Source organism: Pan paniscus, chromosome 9 (genome assembly GCF_029289425.2).
Source record: "Pan paniscus chromosome 9, NHGRI_mPanPan1-v2.0_pri, whole genome shotgun sequence".
Taxonomy (NCBI): Eukaryota; Metazoa; Chordata; class Mammalia; order Primates; family Hominidae; genus Pan; species Pan paniscus.
The window spans coordinates 74,024,364-74,048,063 of NC_073258.2; the positions used below are offsets into that span (position 1 = coordinate 74,024,364).

General features: G+C 38.7%; 1 protein-coding gene across 10 annotated transcripts in view; it reads right to left on the reverse strand.

Moving 5' to 3' along the window:
- The window catches only part of FCHSD2 (FCH and double SH3 domains 2), a 303,655-nt gene that overhangs the window by 240,148 nt on the left and 39,807 nt on the right, over nt 1-23,700 (reverse strand). For 9 of the 10 annotated variants that reach the window (XM_034933324.3, XM_063608661.1, XM_055093757.2 and 6 more), the window contains one exon: nt 5,220-5,265. The exons of the other annotated variant lie outside the window; for it this stretch is intronic. In XM_034933324.3, the coding sequence (XP_034789215.1) occupies nt 5,220-5,265 (46 nt within the window). The remainder of the gene's footprint in view (nt 1-5,219; nt 5,266-23,700) is intronic. 10 annotated transcript variants of the gene reach the window in all.

Consider the following 23,700-nt stretch of genomic DNA (forward strand, 5'->3'; position numbering starts at 1 on the left):
GTATAAATTGTGATATATTCATTCAGTGGACACAATAAAGAATGAACTACTACTACATGCAACAACATGCATGAAGCTTAAAAGCTGAATACTGAATGAAAGAAATCAGACACAGAAGGGTACATATTCTATGATGCCATTTAAGTTCAAAAATTAGAAATCCAAAAATAACAACTATTCTGATAAAAAAAAAAAAAGTACTGGTTGCCATTGAAAGGTATGAATATTAACTGCTTCTGGGGCCCTGATAATGTTCTTGGGGGATAGGGGATTGTTCTTTTTTAGAGACAAGGTCTCACTCTGTCACCAAGTCTGAAGCACAGGGGTGCGATCACAGCTCACTGCAGCCTTGAAATCCTGGACTCACGTGATCCTCCTGCTTCAGTCTCCAAGTAGTTAGGACTAGAGGCATGCGTCACCTCGCCTGGCTAATTTTTTTTTATTTTTTATAGAGATGGGGCCTCATTATGTTGTCAGGCTGGTCTGAAACTCCTGATCTAAAGTGATCAATATGATCTGGCCTCACCAAGTGTTGGGATTACAGGCGTGCGCTACCGCACCTGGCCTGTTGGTAATGTTCTATACCTTAATCTGGATAATAGTTACATGAGTGTGTTCACAAAAATTTATCAAACAGTGTACTAAGGACTTGTCCATCTTACTATAAATAGGCTATATTTCAACTTTTTAAAATGTATTCCCCAAAATTTCAAGTCTACACTAAGCCAAAAGAGTTAAGAGAAATAATTTTTTTTTTTTTTTTGAGACAGTCTTGCTCTGTTGCCCAGGCTGGAGTGTGGTGGCGTGATCTCGGCTCACTGAAACCTCTGCCTTCTGGTTTCAAGTGATTCTCCTGCCTCAGCCTCCTGAGTAGCTGGGATTACAGGTACCCGCCACGACGCCTGGCTAATTTTTTTTGTATTTTTAGTAGAGGCGGGGTTTCACCATGTTGGTCAGGCTGGTCTCGAACTCCTGACGTCGTGATCCGCCTGCTTCAGCCTCCCAAAGTGCTGGGATTACAGGCGTGAGCCACTTTGCCTGGCCTAGAAGTAAATAATTTAAATAATGCAACTGTCCTCTCTGACCACATCCTGTCCCCATACAGGAAATGCAAATAAGCCTGAAATAATCAATGCATACTGGCAAAATCTATAGAAAGAATATGCTAATTATTTCAGAGGTTTCTCTACTATTGACAAGAAGTAAAAACAATGTTTACACAATCAAAAAGAGAGGATAGAAATATCTTTGTCTATATACTCAGAAAATAAGTTGAAAATTAATTGGGAGAACATTAAAGAGTAAGAAGAACTCAGAAGGATCATCTAAAGGGCAAATGTGATAAGTAACAGAAACAGGCAGTAAACTGGCTCTCTATAAATGGGCTCGATTTTCCCAAGCAGAGACACACTGGAGTATTTTAATTTCTGCATATGATTACTTTATAAAAATTTTAAAAATGCATTATTAGATACGTTACATAGTTTACATACATTATTATATAGGATTGTATAAACAAAACTAGTTATAATCTATTTGAGAGACATTTAAAGAAATTTTTCAGCCAGGCGCGGTAGCTCATGCCTCTAATCCCCAGTGCTTTGAGAGGCTGAGACAGGAGAATTACTTGAACCCAGGAGTTCAAGACCAGCCTGGGCAACATAGTAAGACCCTGTCCCTACAAAATAAAAATACTAGACAGGTATGGTGGCATGCACCTGTAGTCCCAGCCACTCAGTAGGCTGAGGCAGAAGGATCACATGATCCCAGGGGTTCAAGATTACACTAAGCTATGATTGTGCCACTGCAATCCAGTCTGGGTGATAGAGCAAGACCCTGTCTCAAAAAAAAAAAAAAAAAAAAAAAGAAAAGAAATTTTTCAAGGGTAAATTTGACTTTAACTTTGACCACTCTGTAAAATGTAATTCCACTGTACCTGCATACATTCATATTTACACACAGATACATAGCATAAATATCTATATGCATATATGTATTTAACAAAAATAGACCAAGTTTAAATATATCATTTAGAGTTACAAAAGTAACAAAGGTACTAAAGTAGTGCCACAATTATATTGAAAAGAGTAGGCTGGAGAGGAATGGCTTAGTAAGTTTCTCATTTATTATAGGTAATCAAGTGATAATGTCTAGAATTGACAAAGAGTGAGTTATAAGCATATTATTTAAAGATATAGAGGCTGGGCATGGTGGCTCACACCTGTAATCTCAGCACCTTCGGAGGCTGAGGTGGGCGGATGATCTGAAGTCAGCAGTTCAAAACCAGCCTGGACAACATTGTGAAACCCCATCTCTACTAAAAAGACAAAAATTAGCCGGGTGTAATGGCAGGCACCTGTAATCCCAGCTACTCAGGAGGCTGAAGCAGGAGAATCACTTGAACCCAGGAGGCGGAAGTTGCAGTGAGCCAAGACTGCACTACTGCACTCTAGTTTTTCCTGGGTGACAGAGCAAGACTCTGTCTCAAAAAAACAACAAAAATAAAATAAAATAAAATAAAATAAAATAAAGAAAAAGAAATAATCACCAGGAGAACCAAAGTAGACATCCACTTTTAATCTTTGTGGAAAAAGACTGGGATTGGAGCAGAGGACTCATTTTTCATAAAATTTAATGTACTATTTTACATTTTAAATAATAAACATGTCCTATTTACTTGATTAAAACTTTAAATCGACCAGGCACTGTGGCTCATGCCTGAAATCCCAACACTTTGGGAAGCCGAGGCAGGTGGATCACAAGGTCAAGAGATCGAGATCATCTTGCCCACTATGGTGAAACCCCAACTCTACTAAAAATACAAAAATTAGGAGGGCATGGTGGCACGCACCTGTAGTCCCAGCTATTCGGGAGGATGAGGTAGGAGAATTGCTTGAACTTGGGAGGTGGAGGGTGCAGTGAGCCAAGATGGCGCCACTGGACTCCAGCCTGGGTGACAGAGTGAGACTCCATCTCAATTAAATAAATAAATAAATCTTGTTACAGAAGACTATATCATATAAAAATTTTGATTTTGTATTAAAAATTTTTAAAGCATATCATAGACTTTTTTTCTTTCTATTTTTTTTTTAGACAGGGTTTCACTCCCATCGCCCAGGCTGGAGTCCAATGGCACTATCTGAGCTCACTGCAATCTCCGGCTCCAGGGATCAAGCAACTCTCCTGCCTCAGCCTCCCTACTAGCTGGGATTACAAGCATGTGCCACTGCACTTGGCTAAAATAGCGTATCATAGACTTTCATCTCAATTTTATAAATATATATGTAGTGTACATGTATGAAAGTGTATTTGTAAAGGGCATCATAACTGTTGCTATTTCACAGGTTTGAAAGGACAAACCAGATAACATATATAAAATACTCAGAGCATGGTACAAAGTAAGGATTCAATAAATGTCAGCTATCATTACTAGTATTTATTATACAGGCATAGAAAAAGCATTCAAGATCGGGCGCGGTGACTCACGCCTGTAATCCCAGCACTTTGGGAGGCCGAGGTGGGCGGATTACCTAAGGTCAGGAGTTCGAGACCAGCCTGGCCAACATGGCAAAATCCCATCTCTACTAAAAATACAAAAATCGGCTGGGCGCGGTGGCTCACGCCTGTAATCCCAGCACTTTGGGAGGCCGAGGTAGGCGGATCACGTGGTCAAGAGATTGAGACCATCCTGGCCAACATGGTGAAACCCAGTCTCTACTAAAAATACAAAAAATTAGCTGGGCGTGATGGCGTGTGCCTGTCATCCCAGCTACTCAGGAGGCTGAGGCAGGAGAATCGCTTGAATCTGGGAGGTGGAAGTTGCAGTGAGCCGAGATCGCACCACTGCACTCTAGCCTGGATCACAGAGTGAGACTCGTCCCAAAAAAAAAAAAAAAAGAAAAGAAAAAGCAGTCAACAGAAATATTAAAACTGATGCTATTCATTATGTAAAGCACCTGATACACAATAAGCACTCAACAACTACTGATTGAACCAATGAATTAATTAGTTCTGTCTAGCTTTCAAGGAATAGGTGATTTTCTTCTAAGATTATCAAATCAAAAATAAAGGCAAACAGCTACAAAATTAACTATAATGAAATTAGAATTTCATTAAAAAATCTGACAAAGCCTAAAAGAGTCATGCCCCAATCTCTCATTATTTATAATGAGAATAACAACAGTAGCAGCAATAGTGGTTACCATGTAGAAAATTTACTGTATGTTAATTTTTCCTTCTAACAATCTCCCATATTTTAAAATTTTTGCTACAAAGACAACTTTTACAATTTGCAGAAGGAAATAACAATTTTAGAATACTCCCCCACATATAAAGTAATTGCTTAAAGGGTCAAAATTTTCAAACTGTATCAAATTATCTTTGTACATGAAAGAATAGTTATTAATTCTTATACAACCATAAAATGATACATCAACATAATTTTTTCTTGTCACATTTTGTAATCTGGACTCCACTAAAGGTCTAAGTAAAATTAAAGAAGGAAATGCTTCAATTTCCCTAGGAAAAGCTCCATGTCATCCACTAAAAGCATTATTACTCTTTATCAACACAGTCATAATGAGAACTAAATGCGTGATGAAAAATTAACCTTTCCTAAACTGCAGAGAATGGGGCATATAAAGAAGAATAAATCAACAAACTTGTAAAAAGTATTATTATTCATACTTGTAAATACTTTACAAATATAGTAAATAATGTCTCCTCCAGGTTTACAACCTTCTTTATAATGATTCAAAGGCAGCAAAGTGGGGGATCAAAATGAGACAGAAATAACAAGAAAAGGGCTGGGCACAGTGGCTCATGCCTGTAATCCCAACACTTTGGGAGGCCAAGGCGGGCGGATCATGAGGTCAAGAGATCGAGACCATCCCGGCCAACATGGTGAAACCCTGTCTCTACTAAAAATACAAAAATTAGCTGGGTGTGGTGGCACACGCCTGTAGTCCCAGCTACTCAGGAGGCTGACACAGGAGAATCGCTTGAACCTGGGAGGCAGAGGTTGCAGTAAGCCAAGATTGCGCCACTGTACTCCAGCCTTGCAACAAAGCGAGACTCCATCTCAGGAAAAAAAAAACAAGAAAGAAATAACAAGAAAAGGAAGGCATAGGGATACTATGGCTTCTCTCCAAAAACCATCTCTGTCCTTAAGCAACGGAAAAGAAGTATACCTAGAATGGGACCTCCAATTTCAAGCTTACCTGTGCATACTCTCTTTCAATAGCAGCCTTCTTCTGACTGAATGTCCTAAAAATACAAAGAAAAATTAATTACCAGAAGGATAACTTAATAATTTAATGTAAATCTATCAACACACCTTCAAATACTGCCGGGTTAAGATATGTGAGGGAAAGGACAATATTTTATTCATCTTTATGTGCTTAGGAATACTGCTAACAGCATGGTCTCTACAGTCAGAGGATCTACATTCAAACCCCAGCTGTACCACTTACTAGCTGTATGACCTTGGCCAAGTCATTTGACTTCTCTCTTCCTCAGTTTCCTCCTTGCTAAAATGGGGATAATAACAGTACTCACCTCATAGGGATACTATAAAATTTAGTTACTTGAAATACATAAAGCACTCAAAATAGTGCCTATCACACAGTAAAACCTATATAAATGTTGGCTACTGTTATAAGAATAGCTACTATATATTAGGCACTAAAGATGTTTACTGGACTTAACCAATCTAAGAGGGAACTAATGAAAACAATGTGAAAATCAAATTTTGATTGGCTTCTGAATATGAAAAATGCTCAAAATGTTTCCTTCACTCCAGTTTTTTATAAGCATTACAAAACAATGTACAAGGTCACTACAAATTGTGGTATGATGAGAGCACACTTTCCGTACATGTATTATATTTCAAAGATTCTAAGGTATACCCTTTTCTTTTCTTTTTTCTTTTTTTAGAGATAGGGTCTTGTTCTGTTGCCTAGGCTTGAGTGCGGCGGTGAGGTCCTAGCCCACTGCAGCCTTTAATTCCTGGGCTCAAGAGATCTTCCCACCTCAGCCTCCTAAGTAGCTGGGACTACAGGTGCACACCACCACATCTGGTTAATTTTTAAATACTTCTTGTAGAGATGGAGTCTTGATATGTTTCCCAGACTGGTCTCGAACTCCTGGCCTGAAAGCAATCCTCCTGCCTTGGCCTCCCAAAGCACTGGGATTACTGGCATGAGCCAACGTGCTTAGCCAGTACATCCTTTACCTGTATTAACATTTATGATACTGGAATGCATCTTTTAATGATGATTGGCAGTATTTTCCTCCATCTTAATGGTATATAAAATAACAGTGTACCTTACAAACATAGGCATTGTAGAGTCAACAAAATGTGGTACTACTGACAATTTACCTTGAATATCCTGAATTTAAAGACTTTACCGTTATGTGCCAGGAATCGGTGCTCTTAAAATCACTGCACCAGTGCAAAGACATAAGAGTAAGGAGGAGGAAAAAAAAAAAAAAGGAAAGCACTGAAATAAAGAAAAAGTCAAGAAACCAAAATTCTCATCTTAAAAATCATTTAAATTCACCAAATGACTTGATTTCTTATATAAAAATATAACTGTTTAAGATCTTACTATATTTGTTTTGAGTAAATAATTTCTTAATTTCAAAATAACAAATGGAAGAAGTTTCACCTTAAACCTAAAGATTCATGCTTATTCAAGAGTGCTTCAAATGGCCAATACAATAAAACGAAGACTGTAAGATTTTTTTTAAATGTTTATTTAAAAAAAGTCTCCAGTGCATTCAAGGTTAAGCAATGAGAGAGGATTCTGGGAGATGGCAGCTTAGTAAACACCAGGAATCTGACTCCCAGGCTAGGTAACAATTGCACTGGCAGAATGAATCATGTAACCATTTTGGAACTAGGAGTCAACTGAAAGAGAGGGGATGACCACTGTTGTTCCATTTCCCTCAACATTGATGCAAGTTCCTCTCCTGACTGAAATGACTTTCGGAGGATTTAAAGAACTGATGCCTGTTCCTTCTCCCTTAATTTTTCTCTTTTTCCCCTTTTGAGAGCCAGATCTTGAAGAGTAAGACATTCTAACGCAAACACATTTAAGGGAGAAATTGAAAAGTCACCACACAAACCCACGGGAAGGTGCAGGTTCACAAAAGACTTCAGAAGACCTGATTTTAACACTTCAGGCACAGCTCAGTACAGACTACCTACAACATTTAAAAACTTTTTAACTATTAAAAAAAAAAAATCCCTGGGCAGGCAGGGGAATCTGATTAGCAGAGTTACCACAAATCTGGTATTCTGGTTCAAGTTGATGTTTAAAAAAAAATGAGAGCAGAGTTACCACATTATTACATTCAAATCTCCAGTTTTCAACAAAAATCACAAGGCAGGCTAAGAAGGAGAGAAGTATGGCCCATTCAAAGGGGAAAACAAGCCAATACAAATTGTACCTGAAAAAGAATTGATGGCAGATCTACTAAACAAAGATACTAAAACAATGGTTTTAAAGATGTTCAAAGAATTAAAGGGCAAAATGGTAAAACTAAAGAAAACTATGTGCGGGCAAAATGTAAATATGAAAAGAAAGCAGTGCTACAGGGGAAATTTATAGCTTCAAATACTTACATTATTTTACAAGATGAGGCTGGGCTCAGTGGCTCACGCCTGTAATCCCAGCACTTTTGAGAGATAGAGGTAGGTGGATCACTTGAGGCCAGGAGTTTAAGACAGGCCTGGCCAACATGGCAAAACTCCGTCTCTACTAAAAATACAAAAATTAGCTGGGCGTGGTGGTGCATGCCTGTGGTCCCAGCTACTCGGGAGGCTGAGGCAGGAGAATTGCTTGAACCCGGAGGTGGGGGTAGCAGTGAACCAAGATAGGACCACTGCACTCCAGCCTGGGAAAGACAGTGAGACTCCATCTCAAAACAAACAAACAAACAAAAAACAAAAGATCAATCTCAAATCAACAGCCTAACTTTACAACTTAAGGAACTAGAAAAAGAACAAATTAAACCCAAAGTTAGCAGAAAGAAGGAAATATTAATAATAAAGATTAGAAAAGAGATAAACAAAGACAGTAGAAAAATAATACAGAAAATCAATGAAACCAAAAGTTGGTTCTTCAGAAAGATCAACAAAATTGACAAACTTTACCTAGGACTTAGGTGGACTTAGGAAAAAAGGGAAAACACTAATTACCAAAATCAGAAATGAAAGTGGTGAACACTACTACTGTTCTATAGAAGTAAAAAGATTGTAAGAGTATTATAAGCAACTGTACACCAGCAAATTAGATAACTTAAATGAAAACAGGAAATTAATCCAAGTGTCCCAGAAATGAATAAATACAATGTGGTATATACAATCAAATATTATTCAGCTTTAAAAAGGAAGACAAATCTGATATATGCTACAATATGGATGAACCTTAAGAATATTATGCAAGGTGAAATAAGTCAATCAAAAACACACAAATATTGTATGATTCCAATTATATGAGGTCCTACAGCTAACTGTAAAACAGCCTCAGGCAGTTCCTTCAGGAGGTATACCAGAAAAAGGCATTGTATCATAGGAGATGACAGCTCCATGCATGTTACTGCCCCTGAAGACCTCCTATGGGACAAGAGGTGAAGGCAGAAGACAATAATATTGATGATTCTGACAGTGTGTAGGCCTAGGTTAATGTATGTGTGTCTTTGTTTTTGACAAAAAAATTTTAAAAGTACAAAAAAATAAAAATTTGTAAAAATAGTCAAAAGCTTATAAAGATATAAAGAAAATATTTTTATACAGTTGTACAATATGTGTTTTAAGCTAAATGCTATTTCAAAAGTCAAAAAAGTTTTTTTTTTAATCTACAAGTTTATAAAGTAAAAAAGTTACAGTGAGCTAAGGTTAATTTATTTATTACTGAAGAAAGAAAAGTTTTTGGGCCAGGTGTGGTGGCTCACCCTGTAATCCCAGCACTTTGGGAGGCCAAGGCAGGTGGATCACTTGAGGTCAGGAGTTTGAGACCAGTCTGCCAACATGGTGAAACCCCATCTCTACTAAACATACAAAAATTAGCCAGGCATGGTGGCGCGTGCCTGTAGTCCCAGCTACTCGGAAGGCTGAGGCAGGAGAATTGCTTGAACCCGGGAGGCAGAGGTTGCAGTGGGCCGAGATCACACCACTGCACTCCAGCCTGGGCAACAGAGCGAGGCTTTGTCTCAAAAAAAAAAAAAAAGTTTTTAAAATAAATTTAGTGCAGCCTAAGTGTATAGTGTAATAAATAAATAGCCTACAGCAGTATACATTAGTTTCCTAGGCCTTTACATTCACATGGCACTCACTGACTCACCCAGAGCAACTTCCAGTCTCCTAAGCTCCATTCATGGCAAGTGCCCTACACAGTAATACCATTTTTCATCTTTTTCCGTCTGTCTCCCAGGCTGGAGTGCAGTGATGCAATCATAGCTTACTCTCAACTTTCAATTCCTGTGCTCAAGTGATCCTCTCACCTCAGCCTCTTAAGTAGCTAGGACTACAGGCACATGCCACCACATGTGGCTAGTTATTGTTGTTGTTCCATTCCTTGCTATGTTCCCTAGGCTGGTCCTGAACTCCTGGCCTCAAGCAATCCTTCTGCCTTGCCCTCCCAAAGTGCTAGGATTACAGACATGAGCCACACTGCCCAGCCCATTTTTTAATCTTTCATACCATATTTTTGTTGTATCTTTCCTATATTTAGATATGTTTTGATATATAAATACCATCATGTTACAACTGCCTACAGTATTCAGTACAGTAACATGTTGTACAGGTTTGTAGCCTAGGAGCAATAGGCTATATCATATAGCTTAGGTGTGTAGTAGGCTATGGTTTGTGTAAGTGTACTCCATGATGTTCACACAATGACGAAATTGCCTAACAATGCACTTCTTAGAATGTATCCCCATCATTAAGCAATGCATGATTGTATACATACGTGTGTGTGTGTGTGTTTGTGTGTGTGTACTAAAATAGTAATGAAAGTTTTCTCTGGGTCATGGTATTATAGGCTTCCTTTACCTTCTTCTTTTGCTTTCCATAATTTCTGGTGTTTTAGTAAACATATAATGTTTGAAAAAAAAGTCCTTTTTAAAAAAAATGCACATTCATAAACATGTACACACACTTTTTTTACATTCATGTTGTTTTTCTAAAATTGGACTAAGAAATTATTATGACCAGCACTACCAAATGTTATCTCCCTACCCACTACAAATACCCAAGCAAAAGAGTCTAATTAAAATGAACTAGTTCACACTTTCACCATTTAAAAACCTCTAAAAAGCCTATCTATATATTTTGTAGAAGGTTGGATTTTTTTATATTTCACAAAAGATAAAAGGAAATATTTAAATTATGTATTTTTTACCCTTTTAAGTTTATACATAACTCATTTTAAAATAAGGACATTCATGTGAAGTCCACAAGAAAAAGGAATAGCTTTTGTACCCTTGATGTGCGTATCAACTAATTTAAATATTCTCAGTGGCATTTTTAGTTGTTAGTAAAAAGTTACTTGTCTACCAACTAATTTCCTGTTTTAAAGCAAAAGACAAATCTGGGATAACAACTACTCAAAATTCACATAATAAATATTTGGAAATCTATTCATTATAATGTATCATATATATATCAAGAGAGCACAGCAGAAGAAACCTGATAATCTCCATGTAAGATGAAAAGGCATTTGCTAAAATTCTGAATCAATGTCTCATAAAACTTTTAAAAGATATTAATGGATACTATAATAAAACAGACAATAACAAGTATTGGTAAGTATGTGAAGAAATCAGAATTCTCATAGCGTTAGTGGAAAAGTAAATGGTGCAGGTTCTGTGGAAAACAATCTGGGAATTCCCAAACTGGTTAAACACATCATTAGCATATGATCCAACAATTCTATTCCTAGGTGTATATCCATGAAAACTTAAAACACATGTCCACACAAAAACTGGTAAATGAATGTTCACAGCAGCATTATTCATAATATCCAAACAGTACAAACAACCCACATGTCCATCAACTGATGAATGTATAAACAAGATGTGGTATATTTATATAATGGAATGTTATTCAGCCATAAGAAAGAATGAAGTACTGATACATGCTACAATATGGATGAACCTCAATAACATTACGCTAAGTGAAAGAAAACGGATGCAAAAGGCCATATATTTTAGAATTTCATTTATACAAAGTGTCTAGAATAAGCAAGTCCAGAGAGACAAAAAGTAAATTAGTGGTTGCCAAGGCCTGGGAGATTGAGAAAAACTTTGCCATTAATCCAAAAGTACAGTATTTTTATTTAACTAGATAAGCATTTTCATACAGAAAAATGAACATGTAAAAATAGCCATAAAAATTCTGAGAAAGAGTAATATTTTTTTAAAAAGCCTACCCTTACCAGATGTTAAAAATTAATTTTAAAGTGACAGTAATTAAAATAGCTTGGTAATGGAACATAAGTAGACAAAAAGTTAGTAATCAGGAATATACCTAAATATATCTACAAATTTAGTAACTGAAAATTCTCAGGGAAAAAAGATGAATTATCAGTAAATTGTGTTGGGATAACTTGATAGGAAGATCTAATGTTAAGTAAACAAAAAATGTACAGAATGTAAACTATCTTTTCATATAAAAATGTTTACACATATATATTTATGGTAATTACAATACTTCTTAATTACAGCATTTCCTCACGTCAAAAACTGTCCTGTGCAAAAATGCCTACTCTGGTTCCCTTAGAAATCACTGTGACAGAACTCTCTAAAATATTACATGAGACTAGCCTAACAAGGGCTCCACATGAAGAAACTGGCAGTATTAGTAGAAGAAAGACCTTTTACTACATTCCTGTTTGTACTATTTGAATGTAAACTATGTGCATATATATAATGCATGTTTTTATTGAGATGAAATTCACACAATATACAATCAACTGTTTTAAAGTAAACAATTCAGTGACATTTAGTGCATTCACAAATGTTGTACAACCACCACCACCTCTCCCTAATTTCAAACTTTGTCATCACCCCAGAACACTCCAGACCCATTAAGTAATCACGCTTCATTCCCCTTTCTTCTCCTCCCCTGTCAACTACTAATCTAAATTTTGTCTCTACAAATTTGCCTATTCTGGATATTTCATATGAAAAAAATTATATGTGACCTTTTGTGTCTGACTTCTTTCACTTAGCATACATTTGTAAGGTTTATCCAAGTTGTAGTATGTATCAATACTTCATTTGTTTTTATGGCTGAATAATGTTCCATTCTATGAGTATACCACAGTTTGTTTATTCATTCATTTATTGATAGACATTTGGGTTTCCACATCCTGAGTATTATGGATAATGCTGCTATCCACATTCATGTATAAATCTGTATGTAAAGACACGTTTTAGACCAGGCATGGTGGCTCACGCCTGTAATCTCAGCACTTTGGGAGGCCAAGGCGGGCAGATCACTTGAGGTCAGGAGTTTGAGACCAGCCTGGCCAACACGGTGAAACCCCATCTCTACTAAAAATACAAACAACAAAAAAAATTAGCCAGGTGTGGTGGTGGGTGCCTGTAATCCCAGCTACATGGGAGGCTGAGGCAGGAGAATCACTTGAACCCGGGAGGCGGAGGTTGCAGTGAGCCGAGATCATGCCACTGCACTCCAGCCTGGGCCACAGAGTGAGACTCCATCTCAAAAAAAAGAAAAAAGAAAAGAAAGCAAATATCACTTCCAGACAGAATTACAGAATGTCAAACCACATTCACATGTTATGCCCCAGCTAAGTTTCTTAAAAGGACCAGTAGGCTCATGCTTTCATGTTCTAGCAAATGTGGTCTTTTCCACTTGGAATTTCCTCCCGTTATTTGGCCTAACTCTTCCTCATTCTTTAAAACCTAGCTGATGCTGGGCGTGGTGGCTCATGCCTGTAATCCCAGTACTTTGGGAGGCCAAGGCAGGTGGATGACTTGAGGTCAGAAGTTCGTGACTAGCCTGGCCAACATGGTGAAACCCCATCTCTACTAAAAATACAAAAAATTAGCTGGTAGCGTGCACCTGTAATCCCAGCTACTCAGGAGGCTGAGGCAGGAGAATTGTTTGTACTGGGGAGACAGAGGTTGCAGTGAGCTGAAATTGTGCCACTGCACTCCAGCCTGGGCGACAGAATGAGACTCACTCTCAAAAAAAAACAAAACCTAGCTGAAAGTATGATCTCATTTGAGAAGCCTTCCTGAATTCCTCTTGTGATTCAGATATACCTCCTCTGAGATCCTCCAGCATCTTCTTTTTTAGAGGTAGGGTCTTGCTCCATCACTAAGGCTGGAGTACATTGGTGCGATCATAGCTCACAGCAGTCTCTAACTCATGAGATGAAGTCATCCTCCCTCCTTAGCCTCCCAAGTAGCTGGGACTATAGGTGTACACCACCACACCCGGCTAATTTTTTAAGTTGTGTTTTTTTTTTTGTAGAGATGGGGTCTTGCTATGTTGCTGAGGCTGATCTCAAACTCCTGGCTTCCAGTGATTCTTCCACCTCAGCCTCCCAAAGTGCTGGGATTACAGGCACAAGCCACCATACCTGGCCCGGCATCTTCTAACATAGCATCTGCTTTAAGTATTGTGACTGTCTATGAATTGACTATGGAGCTCCTTGAGAGCATTTAAGTATACTCTGTATCTTAGTATTTATACGTTTGGCACAGTGACTGAACATTGTAAAAAGTTCAAAAAATGTTTGCTGAATGAATGACTGAAACAATAGACAAAAACTACATAATCAGTTTTCAGACTCTTCATAAATTTGATTAATAGCTCAGTAGGTTAGCTCCTGAGACACGCAGAACCAAGATCACAATCTACATCCACATGGACCAATCAAGTTTCTTGACTTTGGTCACATTATATCAGTTAAAATAAGCATTTTGTGTATATCAAATCAAGGAGGGCATCAGAGTATACAGTAAAGGATTAACCCTACCCAAAGACAGGTCTTACCTTTGTCTTTGGCTTCTGGGAGGTAATCTCTAAGCCCTTGGAATATCTTGCCTGACACAAGTGTTTTTGTCTACCTGGGGACCTTGTGCCACACCAAATAGTCTATGCTAACAATGTGATTTCATCGGGGGTGGGTGGGATGATGAGCCTTGGGTCACTCAGTATCATCTCAACCTCTGGAGAGGCTGGAGGCTAAGGCCAGCCGCATGAGTAGTAATCATGTCTAAGTGACTGAACCGCAATAAAAACTGCATACCAAGACTCAGGTAGGCTTTCCTAATTGGCAAGACTCTGTGCATACTGTCACACATCATTGCAGAAGAAGTGAACACTGTACAGTTCCACAGAGGACAATGGGAAGCTCTGACTGGAACTCTCTTAGACCCTGCCCTGTACACCTCTTCCCTTGGCTGATTTTAAACTCTACTCTTTTGCTATAATAAATCATAACCTTACTGAGTAAACTTTCAGTGAGCTCTGAGAGTCCTGGCAAATTATTGAATCTAAGGTGGTCTTGGGACCCACAAAATTGCAAGTCGTGTCAGAAGTAAAGGTGGTCTTGGAGACCTCCAACCTTGAAGTTGGTGTCAAAGTGAAGGAGGTATTAGGGATTCTCGACCTTACAGCTGGTGTCAGAATTGAGAGCTGTCTTAGAAGAGCTGTAATGCACCCATTTAAATTCATCACCAAGATAAGCAAAATCCCTAAGAATGTTCAAATTACCAATGGTGGTAGTGAGGATGGGGTATTGATGATTTGTTTTTTTTTTGAGACCGAGTTTCACTCTTGTTGCCCAGGCTGGAGTGCAATGACGCGGTCTTGGCTCACCACAACCTCCACCTCCCGGGTTCAAGCGATTCTCCTGCCTCAGCCTCCCAAGTAGCTGGGATTACAGGCATGCACCACCACACCCAGCTAATTTTTTTTGTATTTTTAGTAGAGACAGGGTTCTTCCATGTTGGTCAGGCTGATCTCGAACTCCCGACCTCAGGTGATCTGCCCACCTCGGCCTCCCAAAGTGTTGGGATTACAGGCGTGAGCCACCACATCCAGCTGATGAATGTTAAGAATAAAGATAGGACTGGGTGTGGTGGCTCATGCCTGTAATCCCAACACTTTGGAAGGCCGAGTCAGGCGGACAACTTGAGGTCAGGAGTTCAAGCCCAGCCTGGCCAACATGGCGAAACCCCGTCTCTACTAAAAATACAAAACTTAGCCAGGTGTGGTGGCGCACATCTGTAATCCCAGCTACCCGGGAGGCTGAGGCAAGAGAATCACTTGAACCCGGGAGGCAGAGGTTACAATGAGCCAAGACCATGCCAATGCACTCCAGCCTGGGCTACAGAGCAAGACTCTTGTCTCCCTGCACCAAAAAAAAAGAATAAAGATAAACAAATCTACCAGAATGGTAAAAATTAGACTGAACTATAGCAATGAGGATAAAGGGCAATGGAACTCTAACATGCCATTGATGGGAATGTAAAATGGTACAACCACTTGGGGAAAAGTCTGGTCTTACATAATTAAACTTAAATTTATTTTGATATAACAATTCCAATACTAGTTATATACCAAGAGAAATGAAAACGTGTCCACAAAAACACTTTTACAAAAATATTTATACCATCTTTAGTCATAAATAGCCAAAAACAGTCCAGTTGTCCATCAATGGGATCATGGATAAACAGTAACATATTTATTCTTAAATGGAGTAAAGCTCAGTAACAAAAACAAATGAACAAGATGACCACTTCATTTTTGCTACGATACTTGACCCCTGTTATTTTATAAATGACACTGCTTAAATATACCTCATATTAGTATATAAAAATATTTATAGCATGGGCAGCAAACTTGTGTAAGGGAACTAGTGCTTTTATTATCAGCAAATTGATAATTGTTTCATAAAGAAATAATTTTGTTCTGGAATACAGTGGCTGTTTGTAAAGGTATTATTACAGTAAATACTGCAATAGCACTAAAATGATGACCTGAGAATACAAACAAAAAAATTTTTTAATGAGGCAAGCGGAACGAACAACTGAAGCTATGTTGTAAGTCTGGCAGAAAGCAAATTATTTGGCTCCTAATAAAAAATATTAATTCTCTAACATCCATTGAATATCTTCTGGATTTCAGGAATTCTACTAAATATGCAATGAGAATATAAAGATGAATGAAACACAGACTCTGCTCTCAAGGGATTCATTTGAATACAGTATAAACAGATGATGCCAAGGCCCACAAATGCTATAGTCATAGAATGAAAATTAGAAGTGTTCTTATTTCTTATTAATTAGGTGACCTTGAGCGAGTTAACTTTCCTGACTGTGCTTCAGTTTCCTATCAATAAAATAAGAATAAAAAGAAAACCTACCTCATAGGTATTATGAGGATTAATTAAGTACATATTTATAAAGGACTTGGGATAAACTTGGCACACAGCAAATGTATTAAAGTATTTGCTAAATAAGTGACAATATCACATTCCACAGCTTATAAATATGAAATCTAATTCAGTTTTAACATTTTCAGTAAATGAATGTGCAAAACACTAACAAAAAATACATCTTAACTACTTCTCATCTTAAATAACAAAGTCAGACTCTCCCCTCTCCTCCAGTCAGAAATCACCCAAAAGAAACAAAGAGAGTAAGAAACATAACTGGAAATATGATCTCCAATAAAACTAGGAAACATATGTATGGACATATAAGGGAATGATATGCCATAAGGAGAGACAACTTGGAATAAGAGGAGAAAGGTAAGGCACAAGGCTCCAAAACTCAAAGCGGGAGTACCTTTGTACAAGCATACTTCCTGAGGTATTAAACTTAAATTCTGCATTTGCAACAACAAAAGCAGGGAACATGGGCTGGCAGAGGAAGCTTTCCTGTTCACAGTTTGAAGAAGTAGAGGAGACAGAACTAAATAAGGAATCACACAAACAAGCCACGCTGGCAGAAACTGAGTTGCTGGTGTGGCAAAAAGATAGTGAGAGAGCCTACACTATGAACAGCCCTGCAGCAGCAATCTTCACTGACTGGCTGAGGATTAAAAAAAAAAAAAATTATGCACAAAACCTGCTCACAAACAAAATTGCTGTAAATTTGAAAGACACAACCCTGAGCTACCAACATCTAATATCCTAAAGTGCTATAGAAAAAAACAAAAAACAAAACAAAACAAAAAAACCTTCTCATTCAAAAATAAACCACCATAAAGGAAGTAGGAACGAGGTATCTAAACAGATGTAAAATTTTTAAGAGAAGAAACAGAACAGGAAAAACATGGTAGCAGAAGGACACCCATGAGCAAAATGCTGTCATGAAAGAGATAATATGTAACCAAATATTTAAAATGAATTTTTAAACTTCTTGTATTTAAAAAAGAAAGCTGGCAGGGAACAGTGGCTCACGTCTGTAATCCCAGCACTTAGGGAGGCCAAGGCAGGTGGATCACTTGAGGTCAGGAGTTCGAGACCAGCCTGGCCAACATGTTGAAACCCTGCCTCTACAAAAAAAAAAAAAAAAAAAAATTAGCCAGATGTGGTGGCGGGCGCCTGTATTTCCAGCTACCAGTAAGGCTGAGGCAGGAGAATCACCTGAACACAGGAGGCAGAGGTTGCAGTGAGCCGAGATTGCGCTGCTGCACTCCAGCCTGGGTGACAGAGCAAAGGAAAGGAAAGGAAAGGAAAGGAAAGGAAAGGAAAGGAAAGGAAAGGACAGGACAGGATGAAAGAAAGCAAATACCACTTCCAGATAGAATTATAGAATGTCAAACCACAAGAGAATAGCAATGGTAAAAAGGTGCATCCTTGTGTTCTTCCTAAACTTATAGGGAAAGTGTTCAGTCTTTCACCACTGAGTACGATGTTACTGTGAGCTTGTCATATGTGCCCTTTAACATGTTAAGGACGTTTCCATGTTTCCCCAGCCTAGACCGTGTCACTACACTCTGGCTTGGGGGACAGCATGAGACCTTGTCTCAAAACAAAAAAAAAAAAAAGGAAATTTCCTCCCATTCCTAGTTTTCTGAGTCTTTTTATCATGAAAGAGTGTTAAATTATGTCAAATGCTTTTTCTGCCTCTACTGAGATAATCATGTGGTTCTGTCCTTCCTCTTACTAATGTGATGTATTTCATTGATGGATTTTTTTTGTTTGTTTGTTTTTTGAGACAGGGTCTCACTCTGGTCATCCAAGCTGGAGTATAGTGGCACAATCTCAGCTCACTGCAGCCTCGACCTCCCAGGCTCAAGCAATCCTCCCACCTCAGCCTCCCAAATAGCTAGAACTACAGGTATGCACCACCAGGCCTGGCTGATTTTTGTATTTTTTCGTAGAGATGGGGTTTCACCATGCTGCCCAGGCTGGTCTTAAACTTCTGAGCTCAAGCCATCCACCTGCCTCAACCTCCCAAGTGGCTCCCTGGGATTGCAGGCGTGTAATCCCACTTGGTCGTGGTGGATAATCCTTTTAATGATTTGTTGTTGGATTCAGTTTCCTAGGTTTGTTTGGTTGGTTTATTTTATTTTATTTTATTTTATTTTGCATCTCTCTTCACAAGAAATAGTAGTCTGTAGTTTTCTTCTGGTATCTGTTTGATTTTTGTATAAGGGTAAAGACGGCCTCAGAATATGTTAGAAACATTCCCTTTTCTTCTGTTTTTTTGGAATAGTTTTAGTAGGATTGGTGTTAATTCATCATTAACTGTTTGGTAGAATTCACTAGTGGAACCGTCTAGTCCTATTATTTCTTGTGAGGTGTTCTTTTTTTTTTTTTTCTAATTACTGATTCAATCCCTTCACTTGTTATTGAGAATTTCTATTTTTTTCTGTAATCAGTTTTAGTAATTTGTGTGTTTCTAAGATTTATCTATTTCACCTGAATTATCTAATTTTTGAAGAATTATTATTCATGTTATCATAATCCTTTTAGTTTCTGTAAGGTAGTAGTATCCCCACTGTATTTTCTGTTTGTACATATTTACTCTCTCTATCTGTCTATCTATTTTAGAGACAGAGTCTTGCTATGTTATCCCAGTTGGGCTCAAACTCCTGGGCTCAAGCGATCCTCCTGCCTCGGCCTCCAACTGGCTAGGACTAGACTTGCATAGCCCATGGTGCCCAGCTCTTCTTCTAATCTAAGGTTTGCCAATAAGTTATCTTTTCAAAGTACCAACTTTAGTTTCATTGATTCTCTTCATCATTTTTCTATTCTATATCATTTTTCTCTGATCTAACCTTTATTATTTTTCCTTTTGGGTTTAGCATGCTCTTTTCCTAATTCTTAGGGTATAAAGCTAGGTTGTTAACTTGAAATCTTTCTTCTTTTTTAACACAGGCATTTACAACTGTTAAGTTTTCCCTGAATACTAGTTTCACAGCATAAGTTTTGGTATTGTATATTTTTGTTCTCATTTGTCTCAAAGTATTTTCTAATCTCCCTAGTGACTTCTTTGATCTACTCGTTGTTTAAGAATATGTTTAATTTCTACATATTTGCATATTTTCTGTCCCTTTCTATTAATTGATTTCTAGCTTCATTCCTCTATGGGTAAAGAAAATACTTTATATGATTTTGATCTTTTAAAATTAACTGATAATTGCTTATAATCTAACATATGATCTATCCTGGAAAATGTTTTATGTGTACTTGAGAAAAATATACACTCTACTTCATTGGGTGGAGTGTTCTATATACACCTGTTGGGTCTAGTTTGTTTACAGTATGGTTAGTTGGAATAGAATTGATAGTCCAGAAAAAAAAAACAAACATCTATGATCAGCTGATTTTCAACAAGGGTGCCAAGAGCACTAAATTGAGAAAGAATAGTCTCTTCAACAAATGGTGCCAAGACAAGATTTCTACATACAAAAAATGAAAGTGGATCCCTATCTCATTTCAAATATAAAATTTAAAATGGCTCAAAGACCTAAATGTAACAGCTAAAACTATAAAACTCTTAAAGGAAAACACAGGGGCAATTCTTCATGACCTTGGATTTTGCAATGCATTCCTAGATGGGAAACCAAAAGCACAAACAACGAAGAAAAAACAGGTAAAATGGACTTCATCAAAATTTAAATCCAGGTGCCAGTGGCTCATCCCTATAATCTCAACACTTTGGGAGACTGAAGCAGGAGGATCACCTGAGCTCAGGAGTTCAAAGCCAGCCTGGCCCACATAGTAAGACACCATCTCTACAAAATAAAAAAATTAATTAGCCGGAGGTAGTGGTACATGCCTATTGTCCCAGCTACTCAGGAGGCTGAGGTAGAAGAATCACCGAGCCCAGGCGTTCCAGGTTGCAGTAAGCTATGACTGTGCCACTGCACTCCAGCCTCGGCAATGGAGCAAGACCCTGCTTCCAAAAATAAACACACAATGAGGTACTACTTCCTACCCACTAGGATGGCTGTAAAACAACACAAAACAAAACAAAAACAGAAAATAATAAGCATTGGCAAGGATGTGAAGAAATTAGAACCCTCATGCATTGCTGGTGAGAACATAAAATTATGTACCTGCTACAGAAAACAGCTTGGCAGTTCCTCAAAAAGTTAAACACTGAATTACTACATGACACAATTCCACCCCAAGGTATATACTCGAGAGAAAACAAATGCTAAACAAAAATTTGCACACAAATGTTCATAACAGCATTACTCATAACAGTCAAGAAGTGGGAAAAAAACAAAACCAAATGTCCATCAACTGATGAATGGATAAATAAAATGTGGTATATACATACAACCGAGTATTATCCAGTCACAAATGCAGTAAAACACTGATACCGCCCAGGCACCCCTGAGCAGTCAGGCGTTAGGCTTAGCGGCGCTCACCACCCTGGTTCTTCTGCACCCTCGGTACGGTTGGGGCTGTCAAGTCGGACCAAAAAGGCTGTTTCCCTGTGGTTTCCAGAGAGTGACTGCTCCAACGGGGCTGTGGCTAGAAAGAGTGCGAAGGGAAGCCGGGAGAGGCGGCACCACCATTTTCTTCCCACCTCACCTTCCTTCACTGGCCTCTCGGTCACTCCGAGGGGACTTTCGGCACTTGCCTCTGCCCGTCCCTATCCCCCACTAATGAGGCCTTTCCCGAGCTCTAAGTTTCCCCAGAAGATGTGCCGTTTGTCATAGAAGCACTCACAGCATTTAAGTGCTAATCTTCAACCGCTGCCTTCCCTGATGCACCCCGGAAGGCGTGTTGTTGGCTTGACACTTCTCAGCCCTTCCGCTTCCTACAGTGGCTGTGACACCCCGCTAATCCTCACTGGAAACATATGCTGCCCCCACCACTCTTCTCACTCCAGCTCTCTTTGTGAACACACCCTCTGTTTCAGAATCCCACCTCCTTGTCACCAAAATGTACCAAGGACCATTCCTCTTCGCGTCCCTTCCTCCCTTCTCAAGAAAACCCTTCTCCTATTAATAACAACAATTAACAGAGTGCCTTAAAAGGAAGGCACTGACCTAAGCGCTTTACATGTTGTTGTTGTTGTTGTTGTTGTTGTTGTTGTTTTGAGATGGAGTTTCACTCTTGTTGCCCAGGCTGGAGTGCAATGGTGCAATCTCGGTTCACCGCAACCTCCACTTCCTGGGTTCAAGCGATTCTCCCGCCTCAGCCTCCCAAGTAGCTGGGATTACAGGCATGCGCCACCACGCCTGGCTAATTTTGTGTTTTTAGTAGAGATGGGGTTTCTCCATGTTGGTCAGACTGGTCTGGAACTCTCGACCTCAGGTGATCCGCCCACCTTAGCCTCCCAAAGTGGCGGGATTACAGGTGTGAGCCACCGTGATCGGCCTACATACATTTTATTTAATCTTCCTATGACAGTCCTTAGGTAGGCAGAAATGAGAAAACTGAGGCACAGAAACGCAGCTTGGATGTGGTAATGTTGAAATTCGAATCTATTGGGTAGCTGACTCTAAATCTGGTGCTATTATCATTCGTTTCTCTTTCCCAAATACTGGGCATTCCTTTTTTTAGATGCTTCTACGTGGGATTTTTTTTTTTTCCTTAATGCTGTTTAGAGGTCCTTCTTGAGAAATTTGGCTTCTGTCTGACAACCCTTTTCTCAGAGCTCTCCTCACACAGACCCTTGTTTTTTACCAAGTGTCTAAGCTCTGAGCTTAATATTTTGCATGCCCAAAATGTGCTTATGCTTCCTTTAAAAAGTACCTCTAAACCAGTACCCACTAACCAGTCCTCTTCCTCTACCTCAATATGATGCTCATTATCATTATCACTGTTCCCAGCAAACATCTGAGATAATTGGGGTTTCAAAGAACCCTGAGGTTTAGTTCCGACCTGAAGGAGAAACATGACATTTATTCATAAAAAGGCCACATAAAATAGCAGATAAATGCCATCTCAGTTGCACAGAAAATAGATTGCATAAGAGCAACTTTGGGCAAATCAGATAAGTGCTAGATTTGTTTATTCATCTGTAGAATGTTAAGGTTAGGCTACATCACTAAAACATTGTAAATCTAAGTTCAGAGAAAGGAGTGATAACTCTGTACTGAGGTGGGAACTACTGAGGGAGGTAAAGGCTGTACTCTTGTTGTTATTGTTGTTGTTGTTGTTGTTTTAGACACAGGGTCTCACTCTGTCACCTAGGCTGGAGTGCAGTGGTATGATCATGGCTCACTGCAGTCTCCATCTCCTGGGCTCAAGATCCTCCCACCTCAGCCTCCCGAGTAGCTGGGGCTACAGATGCACATACCATGCCCAGCTAATTTTTGTATTTTTTGTAGAGACAGGATCTTACTATGTTGCCCAGGGTAGTCTGGAACTCCTGACTTCAAACGATCCTCCCACTTTGGCCTCCCAAAGTGCTGGGATTATAGGTGTGAGCCACTGCACTCCCCCCCACAACAAAAAAACACAACACAACAAAGCAAAACAAAAATAAAAACACTGATACCTATTCCAACATAGATGAACCTCAAAAGCACTATACTAAGTAGAAGAAGCCAGTCACCAAAGGCCAATGTATTAGCAGGGTTCTCCAGAAAAACAGAATATATTGTGTCTATGTATAAAAACAGATTTGCTTTCAAGGAATTGGCTCACACGATTATGAAGGCTAGCAAGTCCAAAACCTGCAGGGTAGGCCAGAAGCTGCAGACCCAGATAAAATCCAATGCTACAATTGAAGTTTGAAGGCCATCAGGCTGAAGACCATATTTTTAAATATGAACAAATGATTTGAATTGGCACTTCATTAAAAACTTATCCAAATAATTGGTAACAATGAAAAGATGCTTAACATCACTACTCATCAGGGAAATGCAAATTAAAATGAGATACCACTGAACACCCACTAGAATGACTAAAGTTAAGAAAATTAACAATTCCAAGTGCTGATAAGGATTTGGTACAACTAAAATGCTCATACACTGTTGGGAGGAATGCTAAATAATATAGATAGACTCTGGGGAAATTTTTGGCAGTTTCTTTTAAATTTAACACACATTTGTCAAAGAACCCTGCAATTACACTCCTAAGTACTTATCCAAGAGAAATAAAAACATATGTCCACAGAAGGACCCATACACAAATGTGTACAAAATGTGTACAGCAGCATTATTTATAATAGCCAAAAACTGAAAGCAATGAAACGAAACATCCATCAACTGATGAATGAATAAACAAATTG